This window comes from Hippocampus zosterae, chromosome 4 (assembly GCF_025434085.1).
Source record: "Hippocampus zosterae strain Florida chromosome 4, ASM2543408v3, whole genome shotgun sequence".
NCBI lineage: Eukaryota > Metazoa > Chordata > Actinopteri > Syngnathiformes > Syngnathidae > Hippocampus > Hippocampus zosterae.
In genome coordinates this window covers 28,638,711-28,662,355 of record NC_067454.1, presented here as the reverse complement: position 1 = coordinate 28,662,355, position 23,645 = coordinate 28,638,711, and the positions used below count along the sequence as shown (strand labels likewise).

The following is a 23,645-nucleotide window of genomic DNA, read 5'->3' as shown; positions in this document are numbered from 1 at the left end:
AAAGTTTACTTTTAAAAAGTTGCCAGATAGTTCCACTGACAATGGATGTTTTGCAGTCGTAAACTGAGCTATCATCATAGCACGTCGAGTCTGAAATACCACTTAATGGCAAAGCACACAGCTGATGTGAGTACTACGTCCCCTCGTCTAAGACAGACAGCTATTGATCATTTCAAAGCGAAGTAAATGGATAACACGGCAAAGAACAAATTTGCTGACACCATAGCTAAATGTATGGTTTCTGCATTCAAGCCTGTCAACATTGTCCACAGCCAGATTCGAGCTGAAATCATTCGCATTGCATCTAACGACTCCACTACGGATTGCCAGCAAGAGCCTCCATTACAAGCTATGAACAGAAATTGTACGTAGCGGAGACGGCTAAGGTACACCAAGCGGGAGAAGACACTGTTTCGGGAGAGACATAAGAGACTAGGTTGATGAGCCTGCGGTGAATAAAGAGCAGGCATTTTGTTGAATTCGATGTATGCCACTGATGCAATTGTTACTTGTTTAGAACTATTTTGTGTGAAAGGTTACTGTGTCTCCATATAAATAATAGGGTTGGAGCTTCTCTGTGTTCGTCTGACAGCGACGGTGCGCTGAGGCACGTCGAGAGTTCAGTGGTGCAGTGGTAGCGACCTAACAAACACACTGAAAATAAAACGTCTCCAGTGTTGTCATCAACCAAGTGTAGTGATCCGAAATGATGTCTATAAAAAACCATAGAGAGACTTCCACGCAAGAAAGAGAGTTCACGTGTGACCTCGTGCAGTTTTGTGTATGCACATGCGGGAGTAAACTGGATGTCTTTGTGTCTGATCATTGATGTTATTGCAAGCAAGAAATATCACAGGAACCAGCTAGTTGTGTTATATTATTTTCTTATTTTATGTTAACTGTTCTGTTGATGGTGGTGCGGTACCTGCAGTGGCTCCTTTCACTCCTGTTGTTGCACTGTGGTTGAGAGAAAAGAAACCTTATCTGTGCTTGTTTTGAAGCACTTCTGATACTCAATTTGAATGAATATCAAGTTTTATAAAGGATCGTCGGAGATAGGCACTCAGAAATAACGACAAGACACTTCTGGCTACCAACAATAGGCACTTTATTGGTCCCACACAGAAGTGATGACACAGTTCAAACAAGTTGTATGAAGCTAAAGATGATATACTCTTACCGTGTGCCATTAGGGTGGAGAGCCAACACCCTCAGCAGAGTGAGCTTCAATACGAGCTGGGCGTTCGTACGCTAACCCACAGCAGACTCTGCTGAGGAGCATCGCTCCCCTCCTTTTATCCTCTAAAGTGTGTGCATCGGGAGGGGTGAGTGGCCATTCTCATCCCTCCCTACGCCACACTGTTTGTTGTGTAACCAAGCGGCATTGATCACAATCAAGTTTTGACAATTCAAGCAAAGCAGACCATGAAGTCGTCAAAGCAGGCTCAATAGTTTATCTCTGAAGTCGTCAAGGCAGGCTCAAGAGTCCATCTCTGAAATTGCTTAGGCAAGTTACCAAGTCATGCAATCATCTCAAAGCAGGTTCAAGAGTTTTTCACTGAGAAGATATACATTGATGAAAGAAAACATCACAAAATATCTTAATATACCAGTGCTGTATGCTGCACATCGAGTATATTTGACAATAAAGTTGACTTGACTTGTTTCAAATATGTAAATTGTATTTATACTTTACATCAGGGGTGCTCAAACTTTTTGGACCTCAGATCGACTTTTCGATCAACCAACCTCCCGGGATCGCCCCATACCAAGCACACGCACGTGCGTGCAAGCGTACGCATGCCATGATGAGAAGCAGCTCGACACGCATGCAATGCACTTTTGCAGCCTGTTAACTATCTAGCTAGCTCACATGTACCGTTTTAAAGTGCTTCCCTGGGCACTCTAGATTCCTATTCTTTGCCTGTGCCCTCGGTGAATTGTACACGAAGCAAATTCTGAATGAGAATAATGAAGATAAAAGATAAAGCGCAACAAGCTACAATTGCAGACTGCTGAGCGCTAACAACTCCCGGTGACATATTCACGCGCCCCCATAGGTTAATGATTTACCTGCTTTATTTTATTTTATGTTTCAAATATTTTTTTCGTGAAAATGAGACTGATAGGACGATTAGGGTGCAGGGTACATTAACATAAAAAATATATTTCTAACATGTACAAAGACACAAATGTTTTTTTTTCTTATCCTCTACGCCCCTCAGATACACTTGGGACCTGTCCTAGATCTACCGATCTACTCGATCAGGATTGACATCATGGGCAGCCCTGCTTTACATATTTGAAACAAAGAATGGGGTTTCTTTTTTTTAACGTGTCTAAAAAACAGCTGACCAAGTTGGGAAACCTTCAAAATCAGGCACCCGGTCAAGGCTGTGAACCCCCGCAACCTGTAGTTGAAGCAATGTGTCCCTGTTCACGGTGCCATCTCTGACAAGCTGCCGTACACACTCCCATACAGGGATGCATTGCTGCGGTGGTGGCAAGGGGTTGGAGTGCAGTTTAACGAATCGAAAAAAAGATGTCGCAAACACGACATCAAGATACAGTTTGCGAGACAGAGTGGCGATAATGCAGAGCCAAACAGCTCATGGGATAAATCCCATTGGTCGATGTCGCACTATGATCCAGTCATGTGCTTTGTTTGAGTGAACAAAGCCTCTGAGTCATGTCAGCTCTTTGTTCGGCCTTCTTTCGCACATCAACGTATCAAAACGCATCTTTCCGCAATATTAAGATTAAGATATCCTTTATTTGTCCCACACTGGGGAAATTTACAGCCTACATCAGCAAGAATGTGGGTAGAAAGAAGAAAGAAGAAAAAACAAATGAACACTGTTCAATTAAGTGCAATATAAATACAAAATTGATAAATCGCAGTGCTATTTACAATTGTTTTTCATATCATTTAATTATTATTATTAATATTGTTGTTATTTTTATTCAGCAGCCTGACAGCAGTCGGTAGGAACGAGCGTCGGTATCTCTCCTTCTTGCAGCGCGGGTGAACATTCTCTGGCTGAAGATGAGTGCCGAAACGTCCATATTGATTTATTTAATTTTAATTCATTTTTGAAAACCCCCCGAAACACTGAAGCCACAAAACTTGAAGCGTGAACTGTTGAAGGATCACTGTAAATGCATGTCGTCATCATCTTCTTCTTTGTCCTGTTTCATTGGCATATTAACAGCTCTTTGGTGCACGCCTCCACCTACTGTACAAGGAGCGCAAAGTGTTTCCAATTATATTCAAGGGAAGCATCCGACAGATGAGACAGGTGGGGCGTGTTTCTGTCAGAAAAATGGGCGTCTGTCAGTGATTGACTGAAGGGTCCATCGGTACTTGACCTGGTTTGTGATGATTACACTGACGAATGAAAAGCTAGTCAGTACGTGGTCCATTTTTTTCTGTTTTTTAAGTTTCATTTGGCAATCATCAGCAAAATGGGCGTCCTCTCAGTACTGATGTACTTCATGCTTTCAGGTCTTGCTGATAAGATACACAGACTAAAAAATTGCATTCAAGAAAAACTTCATAAAGCCATCAATTTAAGAACATTAATACAAAGTTTAATGCAGGGCAGTCATAATTTCAGAGGTACAAAATGTTCTTGATCGTGTTGTATTGGACAGAAGGATGAGGACAATCGGATGTGCTTGAGAGGTGGGACTGATTCCCAATTGCGCCATGTGTTTCTCATGAATGATGACATGATGCAATAGAGCACTGGTCTGGAGTCTCATGGCAAGCGCTACAATCAGTGACAAGGGCTGATGTAGCTGTGCCTGAGGGCAAATTGTATCATTGGATAAAACAATCATGATAACTGGTAAAAGGTTATTGCTAATTAAAGTAATTGTGGGTTTTAGGCCTATGTGACAAATTACAAACGCAAACATAATATGCCCTGCGACTGACTGACGACCAGTTCAGGGTGTAGTCTGCCTTCAGTCAGCTGGGATAGCTCCAGGATCCCTCCGCGACCCTGTTCAGGATCAGGAGTGTTGAAAATGGATGGGTGGAAAGATGAGTAATCACTCACACGCACTAAGGCAAGAATACCCGGAGACAATTCATGCCAGCAAAAAAAAAAAACATAAATACATGCAAGCAACACATTTAAGGCCTGATCTGAAATTTGAACCCTGAAGATCAGAACTGTGAGGCAGACATACTCACCATACACCCAATTCACTACATCAATATACAATCTTCCCCCCAAAAATTGATATCTATTTCTACATACAGTATATCTATATCTACCAAACAACATAATCAATATTAACAAAGCCCAAAAAATGCATGAGAGTAATACACCGCAAATGTGTTTAAGAAATGTTTTGTCTTAACATTGTAATTAAGTTAGAAAAAAATGTAAAATGATCAACACTTTTGATTATGATCAAGATTTGATTTAGACAGCAGAATTTTTAAAACCCAGAATGCAGAACCGCAAAGCTCCTTTCATCGAATTGTATAACATTATTTAGCTATAGAGGCTGAAAACAGAGAAGGTTGTTCACTGACTTAAAATGAGTTTTGTAGTGCAAGACCGGCCATGAGTTTCCATACATACAATTTAACATGTTGTACTTTATGTTTCAGACGCCCCATTTTTTTTCCTCTTTATGGAAAGTTAAAGGCCACCCTGTTTTTTTTTTTTTTTTGTATGAGCGACTTTTGCTTATTCTTCCAGACATCTACAGCTCACAGGTCACTTTAAGAGCGGTTTGTGTTCAACACAGCCCGAGATCGTGGTTGTTGTGGGCTCTGGTTTGAGGAAGACGGGGAAGTACAACTGTTATGGTTGTGACTGTCACGTCGAGCAAGCCTCCTTCCATGCTCTTCTTTCATGAATAGCTCCACCATCAGGACCTTTTCTTTGTGGATCTTGAGGCTGATGTCCTTTGGTATTTCTGGGATCAACCAATCTATAAAGTCTCTCATGAGCATGACCACATTCTGCAAAGGTGGAAGGCAGCAAATAAGGAAAGATTAGAAACATGAGAAGTAAAGAGAAAGGACTTATGATAAATGTTGGTGCGTTAGTCTCAGTCACTGTCGGATTATTGACCTTGCTTGCTGTTGTGCCTCAAGTGTCATTTTCTAGACCTCTCGATATCATTCAGAATCGCTTTCGTTTTTCATAGTTCCTTGTTTGTAAGCATTTTATTATTATTTTTTTTTTGCTCTTGACTCTTTTTTTGTTTTATTGGACTCTTGCCATTTATTTTGTTTTTTCATGGCTCTTTTTATCCAGCGATTTCTGTTTGTACTTTGTCGGTACGCATTTCTGTACCCCTTGTGGGAATAAGCGGATCGGAAAATGGTTAGATGGATGGATTATTATCACAATTCGTCTGAGCCTGCATTTCTGACATTGAAGATATTATTCAGTTCATTTCTGAACCTGACAGTGGAGGGGAACGCAATGTCAAACAACACAGGGTCACGGAAACACAGCTCTGTTGAGTAGTGAAGTGATTCTCAACCAGTGTGCTGTGGCACATTATTGTGCCTTCAGAGAACACCATGGAATACAGGGAGGCAATGGTGGACTTATTTATTACATACAACACCACAATTCAAATCGGGATTTGCATTAGCCTCCCTCCCACGGCGTTATGAACAGATGCTTTTTTGGAGGCGGGGGTTTGAGAGGGGAGTGTACTGGTGAAATATCAGGACAAAAGCGCTTCAAAAGGACCAGGATGGTGGTGGACAGAGGACAATTATTTTATCAACTAGGACAGAGGAACAATGATGGAAGGGTCCCCAGGTTGCAGTCGGAGGACGGACCGTCAAAATAGGGTCGTGCCCTATTTTGTGCCCACCTCTGATTAACGTAATTTGGAAGTGTCAAATTAAGTCACCATCCATCCAAATGTCAATTTTCTAGTGCTTATTTGGGCTCAGCCACAAATTCACCAAATTTTATACACAAATTGATGTTACAGTCCAAAGTCTTTGTCAAAGTTTTAATCCTGTTAGATATGGCTCTCACTGTAAATTGGTTGTTTGATCCTAAAGCACGAAATGAGGCATCTTTACCAATCGCTCCAATGTGTTGACATATTTCAAGTATAAAAGATGTCGATGTAAGATTTAGTCCTTTAACAGTCCTAAAGATGTTCACCAATGTATAATTTTTCATCCTTACCGATAACAGCATGACGTCACTTAGTAAACATTCATTCATTCATCTTCCTAACCGCTCGATCCTCACTAGGGTCGCGGGGGGTGCTGGAGCCTATCCCAGCTGTCTCCGGGCAGTAGGCGGGGGACACCCTGAATCGGTTGCCAGCCAATCGCGGGGCACACAGAAACGAACAACCATTCGCACTCACACTCACACCTAGGGACAATTTAGAGCGTCCAATCAGCCTGCCACGCATGTTTTTGGAATGTGGGAGGAAACCGGAGCACCCGGAGAAAACCCACGCAGGCCCGGGGAGAACATGCAAACTCCACACAGGGAGGCCGGAGCTGGAATCGAACCCGGTACCTCTGCACTGTGAAGCCGACGTGCTAACCACTGGACTACCGGGCCGCCCACTTAGTAAACAATGTGTTTTTATTACTTATGGTTTTCCTTTACACCAGGGGTGTCCAAACTTTTTGCCAAGGGGGCCAGATTTTATGTGGTAAAATGTCGGGGGGCCGACCTTGGCTGACATTCTTTACATTGAACAACAATATTGTTCAACAAATTTTAGTAAGCCAGTCTGTTTCACATTTCCATTTTTATTTTAATTTCAACAATCTTAAGAATTTCTTTTGGTTCATTTGAAACAGGTATATCACATGCAACTGCTTATTCACTTGACTTTTTCTTAAACAGAAGTCTCCTGAGTGCAAATTGATTGATTTGAAACATAAAATGTATCACCGTGACTTTTCAATAGTCACAAAACCTTTGACTCGAACAATAGGGAAATGAACAAGCAATACACATATCCACAACTGCAAGGATCATTTGAAATATGACATATCAGTCAATATAAACACGGAGTGATGTCTTGTTAACTCGTGAGTGATGCCCTCTAGTGTCTAAATGCTATTACTCATTTAGTGAATGCTATTACTCATTTAGCCACTAGAGGGAAGCAGTACTCTATGAAACAACTCATCAGTCTACGAGACCTCAGTCAATGCAACACGTGTTCCATTGCGCCCAAACTGCGGGCCAGACGGCACTGATTTTATGACAGGGGCCGAGGGCCGGATGAAATTCGACCGCGGGCCGGATTTGGCCCGCGGGCCGGACTTTGGACACGCCTGCTTTACACTATAGGAAGTGATGTTATGCACATTGAAGAAATTTACAAATATAATGTAACATTTGCTGAAGAGCCTTCGTAAAACAAAAATATAAATACACAAGTGAAACCTTGAATGAGGACCAGGATGTTTTAAGCAGCATTTTTAGCATGATCTTGAAAACGATTCAATAGATTTTTGGTCATAGCGAATGCAAAATCAAGTATTCACAAAATTAGTTACTCGTTATCATATATCTCATTACCTGAAAGACAACAACAAAAGCCAGGCGAACAGCAAGAATGGCCCAGAACTCCTTGGATAAATCATATGGCGTGCTGGACCAGGGAGGGTCTCTGTAGTCCTTATACCTATTCATAAATTTAAAAAAAAAAAACATCTTAAAAAGATCTGTCAAAAGGTCACATCTTTAATCGCTATGCCACATGGACGTCATGAGTCGTCATGAAGAATTAGCTAGATGGAAAGCATAATCTTACCTGCATAGTTTTACTTTATGGCCGAGGATCATTGGCTGGTAAGGGTCTGTGCCAGGCTCAAAGTCACTCACGTTGAAGTAAGAGAGAGAGTGATTGACAAAGCCGTGCATGGTGCCATCAGGACTGTACATGTGCTGGTACACAAGCCGTGGGACGAAGTCAGATGTGAAGGCGATCACAAAGGCCTGGGAACCAAAAACTATGGATTACCACGATCTTTTAGAAATGAGGATGAGATGAGGTGGACAACGTTCTTAGCTTGGAGCATGATTTGCAGGAGCATCTGTTGACTGACTTGAAAACTCACATTTACTATCACAGCCACCTTGCTGAGTCCCCTTAATAGGTTGTACCAGATACCTAGAAACAAGAAACAAGGACCTTCATTAAGGAAATCATCTGGGCATCGGTCCTGGGAGGGCGATTGGGATGCTGTTGAGATTTCACTTGGCCTTTTTCTACCGGGCTTGCACGAGTGCTAGTTCAAGGCCATTGCCCAGGTTAGCACCAGTACTTTCTTTTTCCGCCACAGAAATTGGCTCTTGTTCTATCTCTTTTGCTTGAAACTGGTGCTTAAGATGGCTCCAATTATTTATTGGTCCAGACACTGGCACCAACTATGTCAGAGGGCGGCGTGCGGAGAACGGTGGGCGGGGTTAGCATAATAATAATATTCATTCATTCATTCATCTTCCGTACCGCTTGATCCTCACTAGGGTCGCGGGGGGTGCTGGAGCCCATCCCAGCCGTCTCCGGGCAGTAGGCGGGGGACACCCTGAATCGGTTGCCAGCCAATCGCAGGGCACACAGAAACAAACAACCATTCGCACTCACACTCACACCTAGGGACAATTTAGAGTGTTCAATCAGCCTGCCACGCATGTTTTTGGAATGTGGGAGGAAACCGGAGCACCCGGAGAAAACCCACGCAGGCCCGGGGAGAACATGCAAACTCCACACAGGGAGGCCGGAGCTGGAATCGAACCCGGTACCTCTGCACTGTGAAGCCGACGTGCTAACCACTTGGCTACCGGGCCGCCCATAATAATAATAATGCATTTTATTTAAAAGCGCCTTTCATGCCACCCAAGGACACTGTACAGACAACAAGAAAATACAATGAAAATGAAATTAGTAAACGTGATATTACATAAAATCATAAAAACTTAGGAAATGGAAGAGCTATGTGTTGTAGGCAATCCTGAACAGGTGTGTTTTTAGACGGGACTTGAAAGTGGAAAGAGGTGTGCAGTTTTGGAGGTCTGGAGGTAGGTTGTTCCAAAGCTTTGGAGCAGCGTGACTGAAGGCTCTGGCTCCCATGGTGCTCAGGTAGGCAGGGGGCACTGACAGGCGGAGAGAGGACGAGGATCTGAGGGAGCGAGAGGGGATATGCACCTGGAGGAGGTCGGACAGGTAAAGGAGGGGCCAGGTTGTGGATGGCCATACATGTATATAGAAGCAGTTTGTAATTGATGCGATGTTGAACAGGGAGCCAGTGGAGCTGTTGGAGAACGGGGGTGATGTGCTGCTGGGAAGATGTTTTTGTGATGATGCGAGCAGAGGCATTTTGAACCAGCTGGATTTTATGGTGGGACTTTTTAGGTAGGCCGAAGAGGAAAGCGTTGCAGTAATCAAGGCGGGATGTGACAAGACTGTGGACAAGAATAACAGTGGTGCGGGGGGTGAGGTAAGGGCGAAGTCTGGTAATATTGCGGAGGTGGAAATAAGCGTTGCGGGTGATGGTTTTGATATGTGAGTGGAAGGTGAGCATGCTATCCAGGATGACACCCAGACTCTTGACCTGGGGGAGGGGGACACGAAGGAGCTGTCAATGTTGAAGGAAAAACGGTATACTTTAGATAAAGTGGATTTGGAGCCAAGAAGGAGGACTTCAGTTTTATTAGCATTTAATTTAAGAAAGTTTGTTGTGAACCATGTTTTGAGTTCGGAAAGGCAAGAGGTGAGGGAGTGGGGTGGGAGTATGGAGTTTGGCTCGCAGGAGAGGTAGAGCTCGCTGTCATCAGGAAAGCAGTGAAAGTGGATATTAAATTTGCAGAGGATATGGCCAAGAGGCAGGAGGTAAATGATGAAGAGAAGGGGACCTAGAACAGATCCCTGTCGTACACCTGTGGTGACTGGGGAGGGCTTTGAGGTGAAGAATTTGAGCTGGACAAACTGAGTGCGGCCGGTGAGGTAGGAGTGGAACCAACTGAAGGCAGTGTGGGAGAGACCAATGGAGGAGAGTCTATTGAGGAGGATAGGGTGAGAGATTGTGTCAAAGGCGGCGCTCAAGTCTAAGAGGATGAGGATGGAGACTAAACCGGAATCAGATGCTATGAGGAAATCATTTACAATATGGATTAGGGCAGTTTCTGTGCCATGGCGGGGGCGGAAACCGGACTGAAAGGGTCCATAGAGAGAGTGAAGGGACAGGTGGGAGTGGAGTTGAGCAGCAACAGTTTTTTTCTAGGATTTTCGAGATAAATGGAAGGTTGGAGATGGGGCGGAGGTTATCGAAGTTGTTGGGGTCAGAGCCATGTTTTTTTCAGTGTGGGGGTGATAGTAGCGGTTTTGAAGAGTGATGGGACAAAACCAGAAGAGAGTGAGGAGTGGATAATAGCAGATATGAGAGGAAGCACGGAAGGAAGGCAGGATTTAACAAGGGATGAAGGGAGGGGATCGAGCTGGCAAGTGGTGGGCTTGGATTTGAGTATGAGGTTGGATAATTCAGCAGTCGTGGGTGGAACGAAACTGGAGAAGAAATGACAAGGAGAAGAAGGTTCAGATTGGGGGGGGCAGGCACGTTTTGATGGAGGTGGTGATGGATCTTAAGGATTTTGTGATTGAAGTGCTCCATTATGGAGTTGCAGGTTGCTGTGGAGTACAGGTGGAGGGGGAGGATTTTGTTCATGACGGAGAAGAGAGTTCTTGAATTTCCTTCGGTGGAGAGGATGAGGCCGGAGTAGTAGCTGGATTTGGTTTGTGCAATTTGGTCCTTGTATTTAGTGATATGGGTAGTGTACATGTCCTTATGGATGGTGAGACCGGTTTTCTTATAGAGTTGGTCAAGTTGGCGTTTTTTTTATTTCAATGACCTAAGAGTGGGTGTAAACCAGGGTGCAGATGTAGAGAACGAAACAGTCCTGGTCTTCAGGGGGGCGAGAAAATTTAGAATATTTGTGAGGCAGGCATTGTAGTGAGCGTCGAGGTAATTCGGGTTTGAAAGGGCGTCTGGGGGTGGGGAACGGTCGATAATGGAGCAGAAGATGTCAATGTTGATATTTTTGGTATTACAAAAAGAAATGAGATTGTAGAAGGACGGAGTACGGTGTTAAAAGTGAGGAGGAAATGATCGTTTTCTGGAAAAACATCAGCAGTGGGCTTAGAGGGGGAGAGGCCAGAGCAGCAAACCAAGTCCAATGTGTGGCCTTTGATGTGGGTGGGGAAGTCAATAAGACAGTATAACGCAAGGCACTCCAGGTAGAATTTGAAGTCTCTTGTGAGTGGCACGTCGGGGTTGTCCATGTGAATATTGAAATCTCCCAGCAAAATTAAATTTTGCGAGAGAGTGGATAAGTGTGTGATTAAGTTGGAAAATTCATTGATCAAATCGCTTTGTGGCTTTGGGGTGGGGGGCGATAAACTGTGGCAATGATGGTTGGCGAGGGTCTAGGGAGTTTAAACACCAGGCATTCAAAAGAGCTTGATGATCGTAACTCCTCCACGGCCGTTGCCACGGTGACAGCAGATGTAAACAAAGCCGGGAGGCGTGGAGTCATTCAGAGCAGCAAAGTCGTTTGTTTGTTGCCAGGTTTCTGTTAAAACGAGGAAGTCAAATTTGCGATCGGCGCGGGCGTCTTGAATGAGGTGTCCCTTGTTCGTGAGTGAGCAGTCCAAAGTTGACGGCGGAGGTGTCATGTTTGACGGCAGTAGTGCTGTTAGCCGATATAGCCAGGCGGGCTACTGCATGGTAGTTGGTGTTGCAGCCGCGGTTTCTGGGAGGACGTCGAGAAGTGGACCAACGTCGAGTTGATTCAGCCAGGGTTTTTATAGTCAACATGTCTACGCCACCCGCGGTGAATGTAGCGACGTCGAGGCAGGTGAGCGATGTCAGGATGATGGTGCAGCTCCGGCGGGGGTGGCTCCGGTGCAATCGTCCGGATCCGAAGAATATCCGCGACAGAATAGTGGAGCAGTCCCTGGATGATGGCAGTACGTCAAGAGTATCAGAAGTAACCCAAAGGCGGCGAAATTGTGGCGCCCCATGACGAGGGAGAAAGGCCGGTGCGGTGACAGCCGGTAAGTTTAAGGTACCCGTGGACCAAGTTACGAATTGGGGTTTGATTGGTCGGGTGAAGCTATGATTCATTACATCAATCACATTCCAAACAGTCCAAAACAGTAGCGCAAAAGAAAAATGAGAAGGAATATCTGAGCTTTGAAAAGTTTGGAAAAGTTTGGAGTGAGAAGCGGCGAGATACATGCCAGCGTCCCCTCACCCAGGAAGCAGTACTGTCCATACTGAAAGACAGTATCATCATGATGATCACAGGTGCAGACTAGAGTAATGGCTCCCTGGACACACGCAGGTTTTGCACAACTGTTGAGCGGTGAACACTAGCACAATTTTGTCCCATTTGAAACGTGATCGCATATGTGCCCAGATAGCATGTGATGTGCGACGCGCCGCCAGACTTGTAATCATCGACAGTGATGAAGAAAGCTATAAGCGTTTGCTAATTGCATTTCCCTGACTGCTATATACTGTAAACAAGTATACTCGATGCCATCAACACTCATATTTGGAACACCAACACAAAGAGAACCTGCAAACTCCATACAGGAAGGACAGTTGAGATTCTTACCAAGAACCTTCTTGCCATTAAGAAAACCATTAATCCACTCGCAGACCATTAACTCAAGTTAAAAAATGATCATTTAGGGGGGTTTTGGGGCGTTTTTAAAACAGTGATGGGTCATTTTGACCCAAGGACAACATGAGGGTTAGAGGGCCGGGTCAAATGTGCCCGCGGGCCGGATAAGTAGTTTGGAGACCCCTGATTTAGAGTGTACAATCAGCCCGCCATGCATGTTTTTGGAATGTGGGAGGAAACCGGAGTACCTGGAGAAAACCCACGCAGGCCCGGGGAGAACATGCAAACCCCACACAGGGAGGCCGGAGCTGGAATTGAACCCCTGACCTCTGCACTGTGAAGTCGACGTGCTAACCACTGGACTACCGGGCCGCCCACTGTGAAGTATTCCAATCAATAAATGAGTGTTCTATGTTGTCCCTAGTAATGGGTGAGCTGTGGGCTGTGAAACTGTGGAGTAAGCAATTGGAAATATGCAACAAGAAATGTGGTTGATTTAGCCTACTGTAATGAAATCAATGGTGTAAAGCTGGACTGCATCATAACACAGCTCATGTTATGCCAGTTCGTATCATGCAAGTGTCAAAATAGGATACTCAGTATTCTGCTGTTTCGTTCTACACCACTGCAAATGGCAAACACAGAAATAACGTACAATAAAACATCGCTGACTTTCTTTCTACGGGCAGAATATTTGATTGTTATCGTGTGTTGGATATCATCACGTTGTGCAATAAGCCAAAATTGTGTGACTTAGTATGGAGAAGACACACTCGTTGCACTCTGCCACATCACCACTCATATGTGCATCGGAGTGAAGTTCATCGGATCATCGCGAATCAGATGAGAAGCACTTTCATTTGTGTTCAGGAACACAGGGTTAGCTGCCATGTAAAAGCTTTTTACAAATAAAATGGTATTTGGTGAATGAGATCTCATCTTTATATTGTGTTTAGTGTTTATCAATGTTTTTGTCTCAGGACGAACACCTACCAATGTTTTTGGCTCTGCCTGCAATCGGCCTTCGGAGCTCCATGACAAACTTTTTGGCATCCAGACGTATCTCAATGACGTTATTCAGAAGAGCAAAGAGTGGCGCCAGAGGAAATGAGGCCACAAAAAGAGTCACCATCCCAAACTGGATGACTACAGAAACGTGAGACAGTATTGCTTGTTATTCTGTCGAAATTTTTTTAAAACCTAAACAAATCTTTTATGTAGAAGGTGAATTCAACAAGAAAACATCAATAATGTAAAACAGTTGGCAAGTATCAGATGTGAGAAACCAATATGATCATTGACATATGACACGTAAAATATATGTTAGCATTCCGTAAAATATATATATATACATGAGTCATTCAATAAATAATCCTTAATGTTTCAGAATCCATCCATCCATCCATCTTCTACCGCTTATCCGGGGCCGTGTTGCGGGGGCAGCAGCTTTAGCAGGGAAGCCCAGATTTCCCTCTCCCAAGCTACTTCTTCCAGCTCTCCCGGGGGATCCCGAGGCGTTCCCAGGCCAGCTGAGTGACATAGTCTCTCCAGCGTGTCCTGGGTCGTCCCCGGGGTCTCCTCCCAGTGGGACATGCCCGGAACACCTCACCAGGGAGGCGTTCAGGAGGCATCCGAATCAGATGCCCAAGCCACCTCATTTGGCTCCTCTCGATGTGGAGGAGAAGCGGCTACACTCTGAGACCCTCCCGGACGACCACGCTTCTTTCTCACCTTATCTCTAAGGTAGAGCCCGGACACCCTGCAGAGAAAACTCATTTCCGGAGCTTGTATCTGGGATCTCGTTCTTTCGGTCACGACCAATAGCTCGTGACGATAGATGAGGGTTGGAACGTAGATCGACTGGTAAATTGAGAGCTTTGCCCTTTGGCTCAGCTCCTTCTTTACCATGACAGACCGATCCAACGTCCGCATCACAGTAGACGCTGCACCAATCCGCCTGTCAATCTCTCACTCCCTCCTAACCTCACTCGTGAACAAGACCCCAAGATACTTGAACTCCGCCACTTGGGGCAAGATCTCCCCCCCGACCCGGAGGGGGCACTCCACCCTTTTCCGACTGAGGACCATGGTTTCAGATTTGGAGGTGCTGATTTTCATCCCAACCGCTTCACACTCGGCTGCGAAACGCTCCAGTGAGAGTTGGAGAGCCCTGTTTGAAGGAGCCAACAGCACCACATCATCTGCAAAAAGCAGGGATGCAATACTGAGGGCACCAAAACGGACCCCCTCAATCCTTCGGCTGCGCCTAGAGATTCTGTCCATAAAGGTTATGAACAGAATCGGTGACAGAGGGCAGCCTTGGCGGAGTCCTAACCTCACTGGAAACGATTCCGACTTACTGCCGGCAATGCGAACCAAACTCTGACATCGGTGGTATGGTGACCGAACAGCCCGTATCAGGGGGTTCGGTACCCCATACCCACGAAGCACCCCCCACAGAACTCCCCGAGGTACGGGGTCAAATGCCTTCTCCAAGTCCACAAAATACATGTAGACTGGTTGGGCGAATTCCCACATACCCTAAAGGACTCTGCTAAGTGTAGAGCTGGTCCACTGTTCCAGGGCCGGGACGAAAACCACACTGCTCCTCCTCAATCTGAGGCTTGATTTCCTGACGGACCCTGCTCTCCAACACCCCTGAATAAACCATAGCAGGGAGGCTGAGGAGTGTGATCCCTCTGTAGTTGGAACACACACAGATTGGCATCCTCAACAATAGAGGCACGGAACATGGTCCACTCTGACTCAATTTCCCCCGCCTCACCCGGGACATGGGAAAAGCTCTGTCGGAGGTGGGAGTTGAAACTCCTTCTGACAGGGGATTCCGCCAGACGCTCCCAACAAACCCTCACAATACGTTTGGGTCTGCCAGGAGGGACCGGCATCTTCCCCCACCATCAGAGCCTACTCACCACCAAGTGGCGATCAGTTGACAGCTCCGCCCCTCTCTTCTCCCGAGTGCCCAAAACATGCGGCCGCAAATCCGATAATACAACCAAAAAGTCAATCATTGAACTGCGGCCAAGCGTGTCCTGCTGCCAAGTGCACATATGGACACCCTTCCTCCCAATCACGCCCCCTCCAGATCTCACTGTCATTGCCCACGTGAGCATTGAAGTCCCCCAGCAGAACGAGGGAGTCCCCAGCAGGAGTACTCTCCAGCACACCCTGCAAAAAGTGTGGGTACGCTGAACTGCTGTTGGGTGCGTACGCACAAACAAAGGTCAGGTCCCATCAGTGGCAACCCTCTCGTCTACCGGTGTGAACCCCAATGTACAGGCATTGAGCCGAGGAGCAATGAGAATGCCCACACCTGCTCTGCGCCTCTCACCATGGGCAACTCCAGAGTGGAAGAGAGTCCAACCCCTCTCGAGAGAACTGACATCAGAACCCAGGCTGTGTGTGGAGGTAAGTCCGACGATATCCAGTCGGAAATTCTCTACCTCGCACACCAGCTCGGGCTCCTTCCCTGCAAGAGAGGTGACATTCCATGTCCCTAGAGCTAGCTTCTGAAGCCGAGGATCGGACCGCCAGGGTCCCTGCCTTTGGCTGCCGCCCAGCTCACACTGCACCGGACCCCTTTGGCCCCTCCCAAGGGTGGTGAGCCCATGAGAAGGGGGACCCACGTTGTCTCTTCGGGCTAAGCCCGGCCGAGCCCCATGGTTGTCGGCCCGGCTACCAGGCGCTCGCCAACGAGCCCCACCTCCAGGCCTGGCTCCAGAGGGAGGCCCCGGTGACCCGCGTCCGGGCAAAGGAAACTGAAGTCCATTTGTTTTATTCTTCATAAAGGGTCTTGTGAGTCGTGTTTTGTCTGGTCCCTCACCTAGGTCCTGTTTGCCATGGGTGACCCTGCCAGAGGCATAAAGCCCCAGACAACTTAGATTCTAGGATCATTGGGACACACAAAGCCCTCCACCACGATAAGGTGACGGCTCACGGAGGGGATCTTTCAGAATGAGGATTTGTAATCCAGATGGAAACTTAGTTGTTTTTTTTTGGGGGGGGGGGGGTGTCAACTGTTGTCTCCCATGTGTGTCACACATTTTTCCCATCTGTGCACAAGCATCACTTTCAACTACTGTGAACCACTGAGGCAGGTCAAGAAAGACATCAAGAACAAACGCAGGGGTCATCGGTCAGGAGTCATCTTGCATCATGACAACGCAAAGCCTCACACAGCAGCCCAAATGGTGCAGACCATCAATGAGCTGGGCTGGGAACTGCTCCCTCATTCCACTGCCAGTACAGACCTTGCCCCTTCAGACTTTCACTTGTTTGCTTAAAAGCATTCACGAGAGGCATGAAGTTTGAAATTGACGATGAAGTCAAAAGTGTTGCGAGGGACTGGATGAGACATCAGTCCAAAGATTTTGACACTGAGGGAATATGGAAGTTTGGGAAAAATGTGTGACAGTGCTGGGAGACTATGTTGATTTTTTTTTCTTTTTTTTAAGTACCGGTAAGCTTCTGTCCTCGAAGTGATTAAACAAAAAAAAATCCAAACCAATTCTTTTACATAAAGTCCTTTTAACAGTTTTTCTCCCCAACTCTGAGTCCTTCGGCAATGTTATTTTTGTGCTACCAAACCAGCCCGATCACCCTTGCCCCATTTATTATATTATCCACGAGTATTTAAAAGTATCTAAGTGAGATTAAAAATAAATAATAACTTACTCATTTCCATGTATTCTGGGTTAAGACCAACAAAAGGACAGAGGAAATGGTCCCTCTCGTGTTGCGGCAAGGTTTTGATCAGCTCTTCTTGTTGCTTTGAGTCCATCTCAGAGTTTTTCTTGTGTAGCATTTTTTTCAGCTTGCTGCAGAAAAATGAAGAAAATGAAAGTACAGTTGTCCTCTGCGATATTGCAGTTTACCATTCAGAATCATGCTACATCACAGACTTTTCATGGGAAGTTCAAGGAGTCACTGCGTCTATTAAAAAATAAGTACATGCATCAAAACACCAGCACCAAGTTATTTGAAACTTTGTCTGTGTCACCACCCATCAATGCGGAGACGGTTGAGGTAATACTGAATACATTCATCTGGAAAATCTCACATGTGCTGCAATCTGTTGCTCCTATTTCAATTTTAGGCACTACCAGGATAATGACTTTGAAATCAAAATGCGAGCAGAGCGTGAGTTGAGGAAAACTACAAACGCAATTCCAATGAAGTTGGGACGTTGTGTTAAACATAAGGAAAAGGGAATACAAGGATTTGTTAATCATGTTCAAACTGTAAGTGAATCCAAAATATGTTTAATTTTCAAACAGATAAACTTAAAAGAATGAGTCGTTCAAAAGCAAAAATGGGACCTCTGTGTAAATCGTCAACACAGTTTGAGGACAATGTTCGTCCATGTGAAATTGCAAAGAATTCAGGAATTGTATCATTTGGTGATCATTAGGTGGCGCGATATGTATTTCAGAATATTATCGTATAAATGTCTTCACAACATAATTTATATACATGTCAAGTTTGGAATTTTTTGGGAACATTTGCCAGGGAGTTAAGCATTTCCTTCTTTGTAGCCACAGGAATATTAAAGAAACATTTTGATGAAAAAAAACATTTCTGGTATAGTTGAAGTTTGAAGTCAATCGGATGCATATTCTCAGACAAGGGTGGAAATGAATGACCTCTGTAATTGAGCAAAAGTGTGCCAAAATCAGAGTTTCAAAATTTTCGCTCACTTCCCGTTCATTTTAGAGGACAGCTGCAATGGACTTTTTTGTTTGTCTCGGCATGCTTAGTTTTTTAATTTTTCCATTCATATATCGTTTTGTTTTCATCGTTAATGACGACTTTAAAACGTCAACATTTTTTACCAGGGCCGATGAGTGTGCAGTTTGGTGAGATTTTGTGCATGTTTAGGTCCCCAAAACGGTGATGAATTTTGGTTAAAAAAATAACACCAATATAAATAATAATTTCGACAAAAACAATCATGATTTGGAGCGGTCACCGCTCAGGCCCTAATTATAGCTGACAGCAGCTATAGAGGGCCATTGCAGTCAGAGCAACGTTGGTGTAGTGCCAAGTGGAGATACTGGCACATCGAAATTGGAATTTAAAAAATTAAGTACACTATCATGATGATGATGATGATGAAGTACACTAAAAGCTATTTAAAAGAATATGACCTCGATAAATGGCCAACATTTGAGGCAAAATCTGAAAGGGAAATAAAAAACGTCCATCTTCCTTTTGAGTTACAAATAGGGCTTCTGAGACTTTTTTTTAAGTCTCAGAAGCTCTTGGGCTATTGCATCTGCCTCCAACATTGGTGGATCTTGTTGATATGTACAACCGGAGCTGTTTCGTTTAAAAAAAAAAAAGTAAATTGTATGTGGCGCAACTAAGCCATTTATTTTAAACCACACAGTAAACTCATAAAATATTGATTTTTCTGTCAAGCATGACGTGTTGAAAGTTTCATACATTTTTAAGAATGTGAAGACCATCAAATCAGTGTTATATTTCTTGAGTTAGTTAAGATAAGAAAACCTTTATTGTCTCACAATGGAGAAATTCGCAATCTACAGCAGCAAAATTTGGAAGGAAGAAAGTAGAAAAAACAAGGAAAAAAACTAAGTATTGGCATGCACAAATACTTAGGTTGCGAAACAGCGCATCACCACGGCAACAGCGTTCAACAAAATAAAAGGTCTTGCTTTTATTTTTAATTTTGAAGCATCCACAGTTTCAAGACAAGTACATAAAATCTTGAGGATGAGTTCTTTAAAAAGTGACCGATATAAAAGTCCAAAAATTGGACCAAATTTGAAAGAAAAGTCAAAATGCCGGACTTCCTGATAGACTTAGGATATGGCTGCTGGAGACTATTTTCTTAGATCTTGGGCTATCGCATATCCAACGTTTTGCAGATCTTAAAATATACTGTACAGTCGGGGCTGCTTTGTTGAAAATATGGAGGGGGCGCCACTGAGGCCATAAAAAAATCTCACAATACAAAATATTGATGATTTTGCTCGGCCTGATTTATGTGCAAAGTTTCTTGAGATTTTGTGCTTCTTTAATTCCTCAAATATAGTGTTGTTTTATTGGCAGAGTGCATGATCGTGACAACAGCGTTTCACGAAAAATCACCAACTCCTTGTTTCAATATCATGGAACTTGAAACACACTTCCCAGCAAATATGAGGTAGACCCGCGGGTTAACCCGCGAGGAACAAAAACATCTGCCGCAAGGCGGCATTAAAACTCAGAGGAATTGTAGAGGTGTTCACGCCTGGGCTATTATCAGTTGTGTGAAATTTTTAAAAAATCTAAATTTAGGCTGCTTCATCTCTTATACACGTCCACTCTCTCGTCCATAAATCATGATACATGATCGAGTATTATTCTATATGACATCCAATATTAACCTGGTCTCATGTACCAGGATGGGATTAAGGTAATATAGTTGATCTTGCAAGAAATTTGTCTCGTTCTGTGTACAAAATAAATGATTTGAACAGTCTAACTCTAAATGTTCTAACTTTTGGTGAAAAAGAAGATAGAGAAGGCCACTTTGGTTTCCACGCGACGACCATGTTTTAAAATAAGTCCAAACAAATGAAAGATTTTCACTTACGGTATGCCAATCTCAAACAGGTTGTTTTGGATTAATTGCTTCCCAAGCATGGTGATACATAACTGGATGCATAATTCCATAAGGCAGCCTGCATGGGCACACTGGAAAAAACAGGACATGAAGACACTTGACTCGCCATGCGAAGTGCTACAGGTGTGTGGAGCCAAATATTATTTGAATGTATTATTTTTTAATCGAATCTGTCATGTTTTGGCTTTGTCTTTGTTTCGTTTTTGTGCACCAGCTGGAGTGGAGTGCGGGCCTCTTCAGCGCTGCACCTGTGTCTGGTTCCCAATAATGTCTGAGTTTAAGTATTTAAGAATTGTTAAAATGGCTCATCGCTGTCGGATTAATGACCTCGCTTGCTGTTATGATCAAGAGATATTTTCCAGACGTCCTGTTCACGTTCATAGGGCTCCTGTTTTGATAGATTCTTGTTTTGTCAGTATTTTGGTTTTGTCGTTAACCTTATCTGATTAAAGTTTCGCGTATTTGGACGTTTGTCGTTTCGCTTTGTATATTTTCAAAATTCAAATTGACCTTGCCTTTTGCAATCTAATATCTAAGATTATGACTGGGTTCGTTGCTTAGAGCTTCGATTAAAATCTATGAAGGATACAATTTACAATTTAAATAAAAAAGACCATGGTTACCTCTTCCATTCTGTATGATCCTACAACATACAGGTAGTTTCCTGGCCGCCCAACAAGCCTATGGAACAAACACATGTTTTACACACACACACACATGCACGCACACACGCACGCACGCACACACACACACACACACACACACACATAGAGTCAGACGTATTTGCCCTCTTCTGAAATTATTACTGGTAGTGTTTTGCATTCTACCCAACTTCAAAATCATCAATCAAATGAAAATATCAGGAAAAAAAATAAGACGGAATTGAAATGGTGATTTTTTTATTTAGAAAACAAAAAAAATTGTGAAAGCTACATGACCCCAGTGGGCGGCCCGGTAGTCCAGTGGTTAGCACGTCGGCTTCACAGTGCAGAGGTACCGGGTTCGATTCCAGCTCCATCCTCTCTGTGTGGAGTTTGCATGTTCTACCCGGGCCTGCGTGGGTTTTCCCCGGGTGCTCCGGTTTCCTCCCACATTCCAAAAACATATGGCATGGCAGGCTGATTGGACGCTCTAAATTGTCCCTAGGCGTGAATGTGAGCGTGGATGGTTGTTCGTCTCTGTGTGCCCTGCGATTGGCTGGCAACTGATCCAGGCTGTCCCCCGCCTACTGCTCGAAGACGGCTGGGATAGGCTCAAGCACCCCATGCGACCCTAGTGAGGATTAAGCGGTTCAGAAAATGGATGGATGGATGGATGGATACATGACCCCATGTGAAAAAGTACATTACGGTACTTGCCCCCTAAACCTAATAAGTGGTTGGGCCACTCCTCACAGCAATAACAGAAATCTGTTTTTTTTCGACAGTAAAGGAGGATTTTTGAACAAGAAAATCTTTTAGAAGTTTATACTACAGCATTTCATTCATTCAGATACAAGTCTGGACTTTGACTTTTTTTTTTGTAAAGACAAGATGTGCCTTTATGTTATTTTTGCTCAGCAGTGGTTTGAGAAGGTTCTGGCTGCACTTCTTGCTTCTCAGGCCCATATTCCCAGGTCTCTGCAGGTGTCAAAACTCCACCGACAGCCCAAAAATGCAGTCATTTTTTTGCACAGTTGAAGTACAAGTCACATCTATCCATCCATTTTCAACACCGCTTATCCTGAACACGGTCGCAGGGAGTTGGTGGAGCCTATCCCACCTGATTTCGGGAGGAAGGCAAACTATATACACCCTGAACTGGTCGCAGTCAGTCGCAGGTCACATGTACCATGATGCTATGCTTAAACTGTATATATCATTCATTCATCATTCATCTTCCGAGCCGCTTGATCCTCACTAGGGTCGCGGGGGGTGCTGGAGCCTATCCCAGCTGTCTTCGGGCAGTAGGCGGGGGACACCCTGAATCGGTTGCCAGCCAATCGCAGGGCACACAGAAGCGAACAACCATTCGCACTCACACTCACACCTAGGGACAATTTAGAGTGATCAATCAGCCTGCCACGCATGTTTTTGGAATGTGGGAGGAAACCAGAGCACCCGGAGAAAACCCACGCAGGCCCGAGGAGAACATGCAAACTCCACACAGGGAGGCCGGAGCTGGAATCGAACCCGGTACCTCTGCACTGTGAAGCCGACGTGCTAACCACTTGGCTACCGGGCCGCCCCACTGTATATATCGGATTTCCAAAATGTTAAACTACTTCCATCCATCCATCCATCCATCATCTACCGCTTATCCGGGGCCGGGTCGCGGGGGCAACACCTTTAGCAGGGAAGCCCAGACTTCCCTCTCCCTAGCTACTTCTTCCAGCTCTCCCCGGGGGATCCCGAGTCGTTCCCAGGCAAGCTGGGTCACATAGTCTCTCCAGCGTGTCCTGGGTCTTCCTCGGGGTCTCCTCCCGGTGGGACATGACCGGAACACCTCACCGGGGAGGCGCTCAGGAGGCATCCGAATCAGATGCCCAAGCCACCTCATCTGGCTCCTCTCGATGTGGAGGAGAAGCGGCTCGACTCTGAGCCCCTCCCGGATGACTGAGCTTCTCACCTTATCTCTAAGGGAGAGCCCGGACACCCTGCGGAGAGAACTCATTTCAGCAGCTTGTATCCGGGATCTCGTTCTTTCGGTCACGACCCATAGCTCGTGACCATAGGTGAGGGTTGGGACGTAGATCGACCGGTAAATTGAGAGCTTCGCCCTTTGGCTCAGCTCCTTCTTCACCACGACAGACCGATACAACGTCCGCATCACAGCAGACGCTGCACCGACCCGCCTGTCGATCTCCCGCTCCCTCCTACCCCCACTCGTGAACAAGACCCCAAGATACTTGAACTCCTCCACTTGGGGTAAGATCTCCTCCCGACCCGGAGGGGGCACTCCACCCTTTTCCGACTGAGGACCATGGTTTCAGATTTGGAGGTGCTGATTTTCATCCCAACCGCTTCACACTCGGCTGCGAAACGCTCCAGTGAGAGTTGGAGAGCCCCGTTTGAAGGAGCCAACAGCACCACATCATCTGCAAAAAGCAGGGATGTAATACTGAGGCCCCCAAAACGGACCCCCTCAACGCTTCGGCTGCGCCTAGAAATTCTGTCCATAAAGGTTATGAACAGAATCGGCGACAAAGGGCAGCCTTGGCGGAGTCCTACCCCCACTGGAAACGATTCCGACTTACTGCCGGCAATGCAAACAAAACTCTGACATCGGTGGTATAGTGACCGAACAGCCCGTATCAGGGGGTTCGGTACCCCATACCCACGAAGCACCCGCCATAGAAC

At 45.1% G+C, this 23,645-nt stretch overlaps 2 protein-coding genes across 7 annotated transcripts in view; both read right to left on the bottom strand.

Annotated features, from left to right (window-relative positions):
• The window catches only part of mtch2 (mitochondrial carrier homolog 2), a 49,291-nt gene extending 47,496 nt beyond the window's left edge, over positions 1 to 1,795 (bottom strand). For 2 of the 3 annotated variants that reach the window (XM_052064016.1, XM_052064017.1), the window contains exon 1: positions 1,777 to 1,795. The gene's annotated coding sequence lies outside the window, so the exon portion shown is untranslated. The remainder of the gene's footprint in view (positions 1 to 1,776) is intronic. The other variant, XM_052064020.1, reaches the window with a different exon arrangement.
• Positions 1,796 to 3,569: 1,774 nt separating this feature from the next.
• Positions 3,570 to 23,645, bottom strand: part of ano1a (anoctamin 1, calcium activated chloride channel a) — an 89,253-nt gene continuing 69,177 nt past the window's right edge. For all 4 annotated transcript variants that reach the window (XM_052063876.1, XM_052063875.1, XM_052063879.1 and 1 more), the window contains 8 exons: positions 20,931 to 20,988; positions 20,278 to 20,378; positions 17,352 to 17,494; positions 13,650 to 13,802; positions 8,090 to 8,142; positions 7,783 to 7,967; positions 7,548 to 7,653; positions 3,570 to 4,984 (listed from right to left, as the gene is read on the bottom strand). In XM_052063876.1, the coding sequence (XP_051919836.1) occupies positions 4,742 to 4,984; positions 7,548 to 7,653; positions 7,783 to 7,967; positions 8,090 to 8,142; positions 13,650 to 13,802; positions 17,352 to 17,494; positions 20,278 to 20,378; positions 20,931 to 20,988 (1,042 nt within the window). In that variant the 3' untranslated portion in view covers positions 3,570 to 4,741. The remainder of the gene's footprint in view (positions 4,985 to 7,547; positions 7,654 to 7,782; positions 7,968 to 8,089; positions 8,143 to 13,649; positions 13,803 to 17,351; positions 17,495 to 20,277; positions 20,379 to 20,930; positions 20,989 to 23,645) is intronic.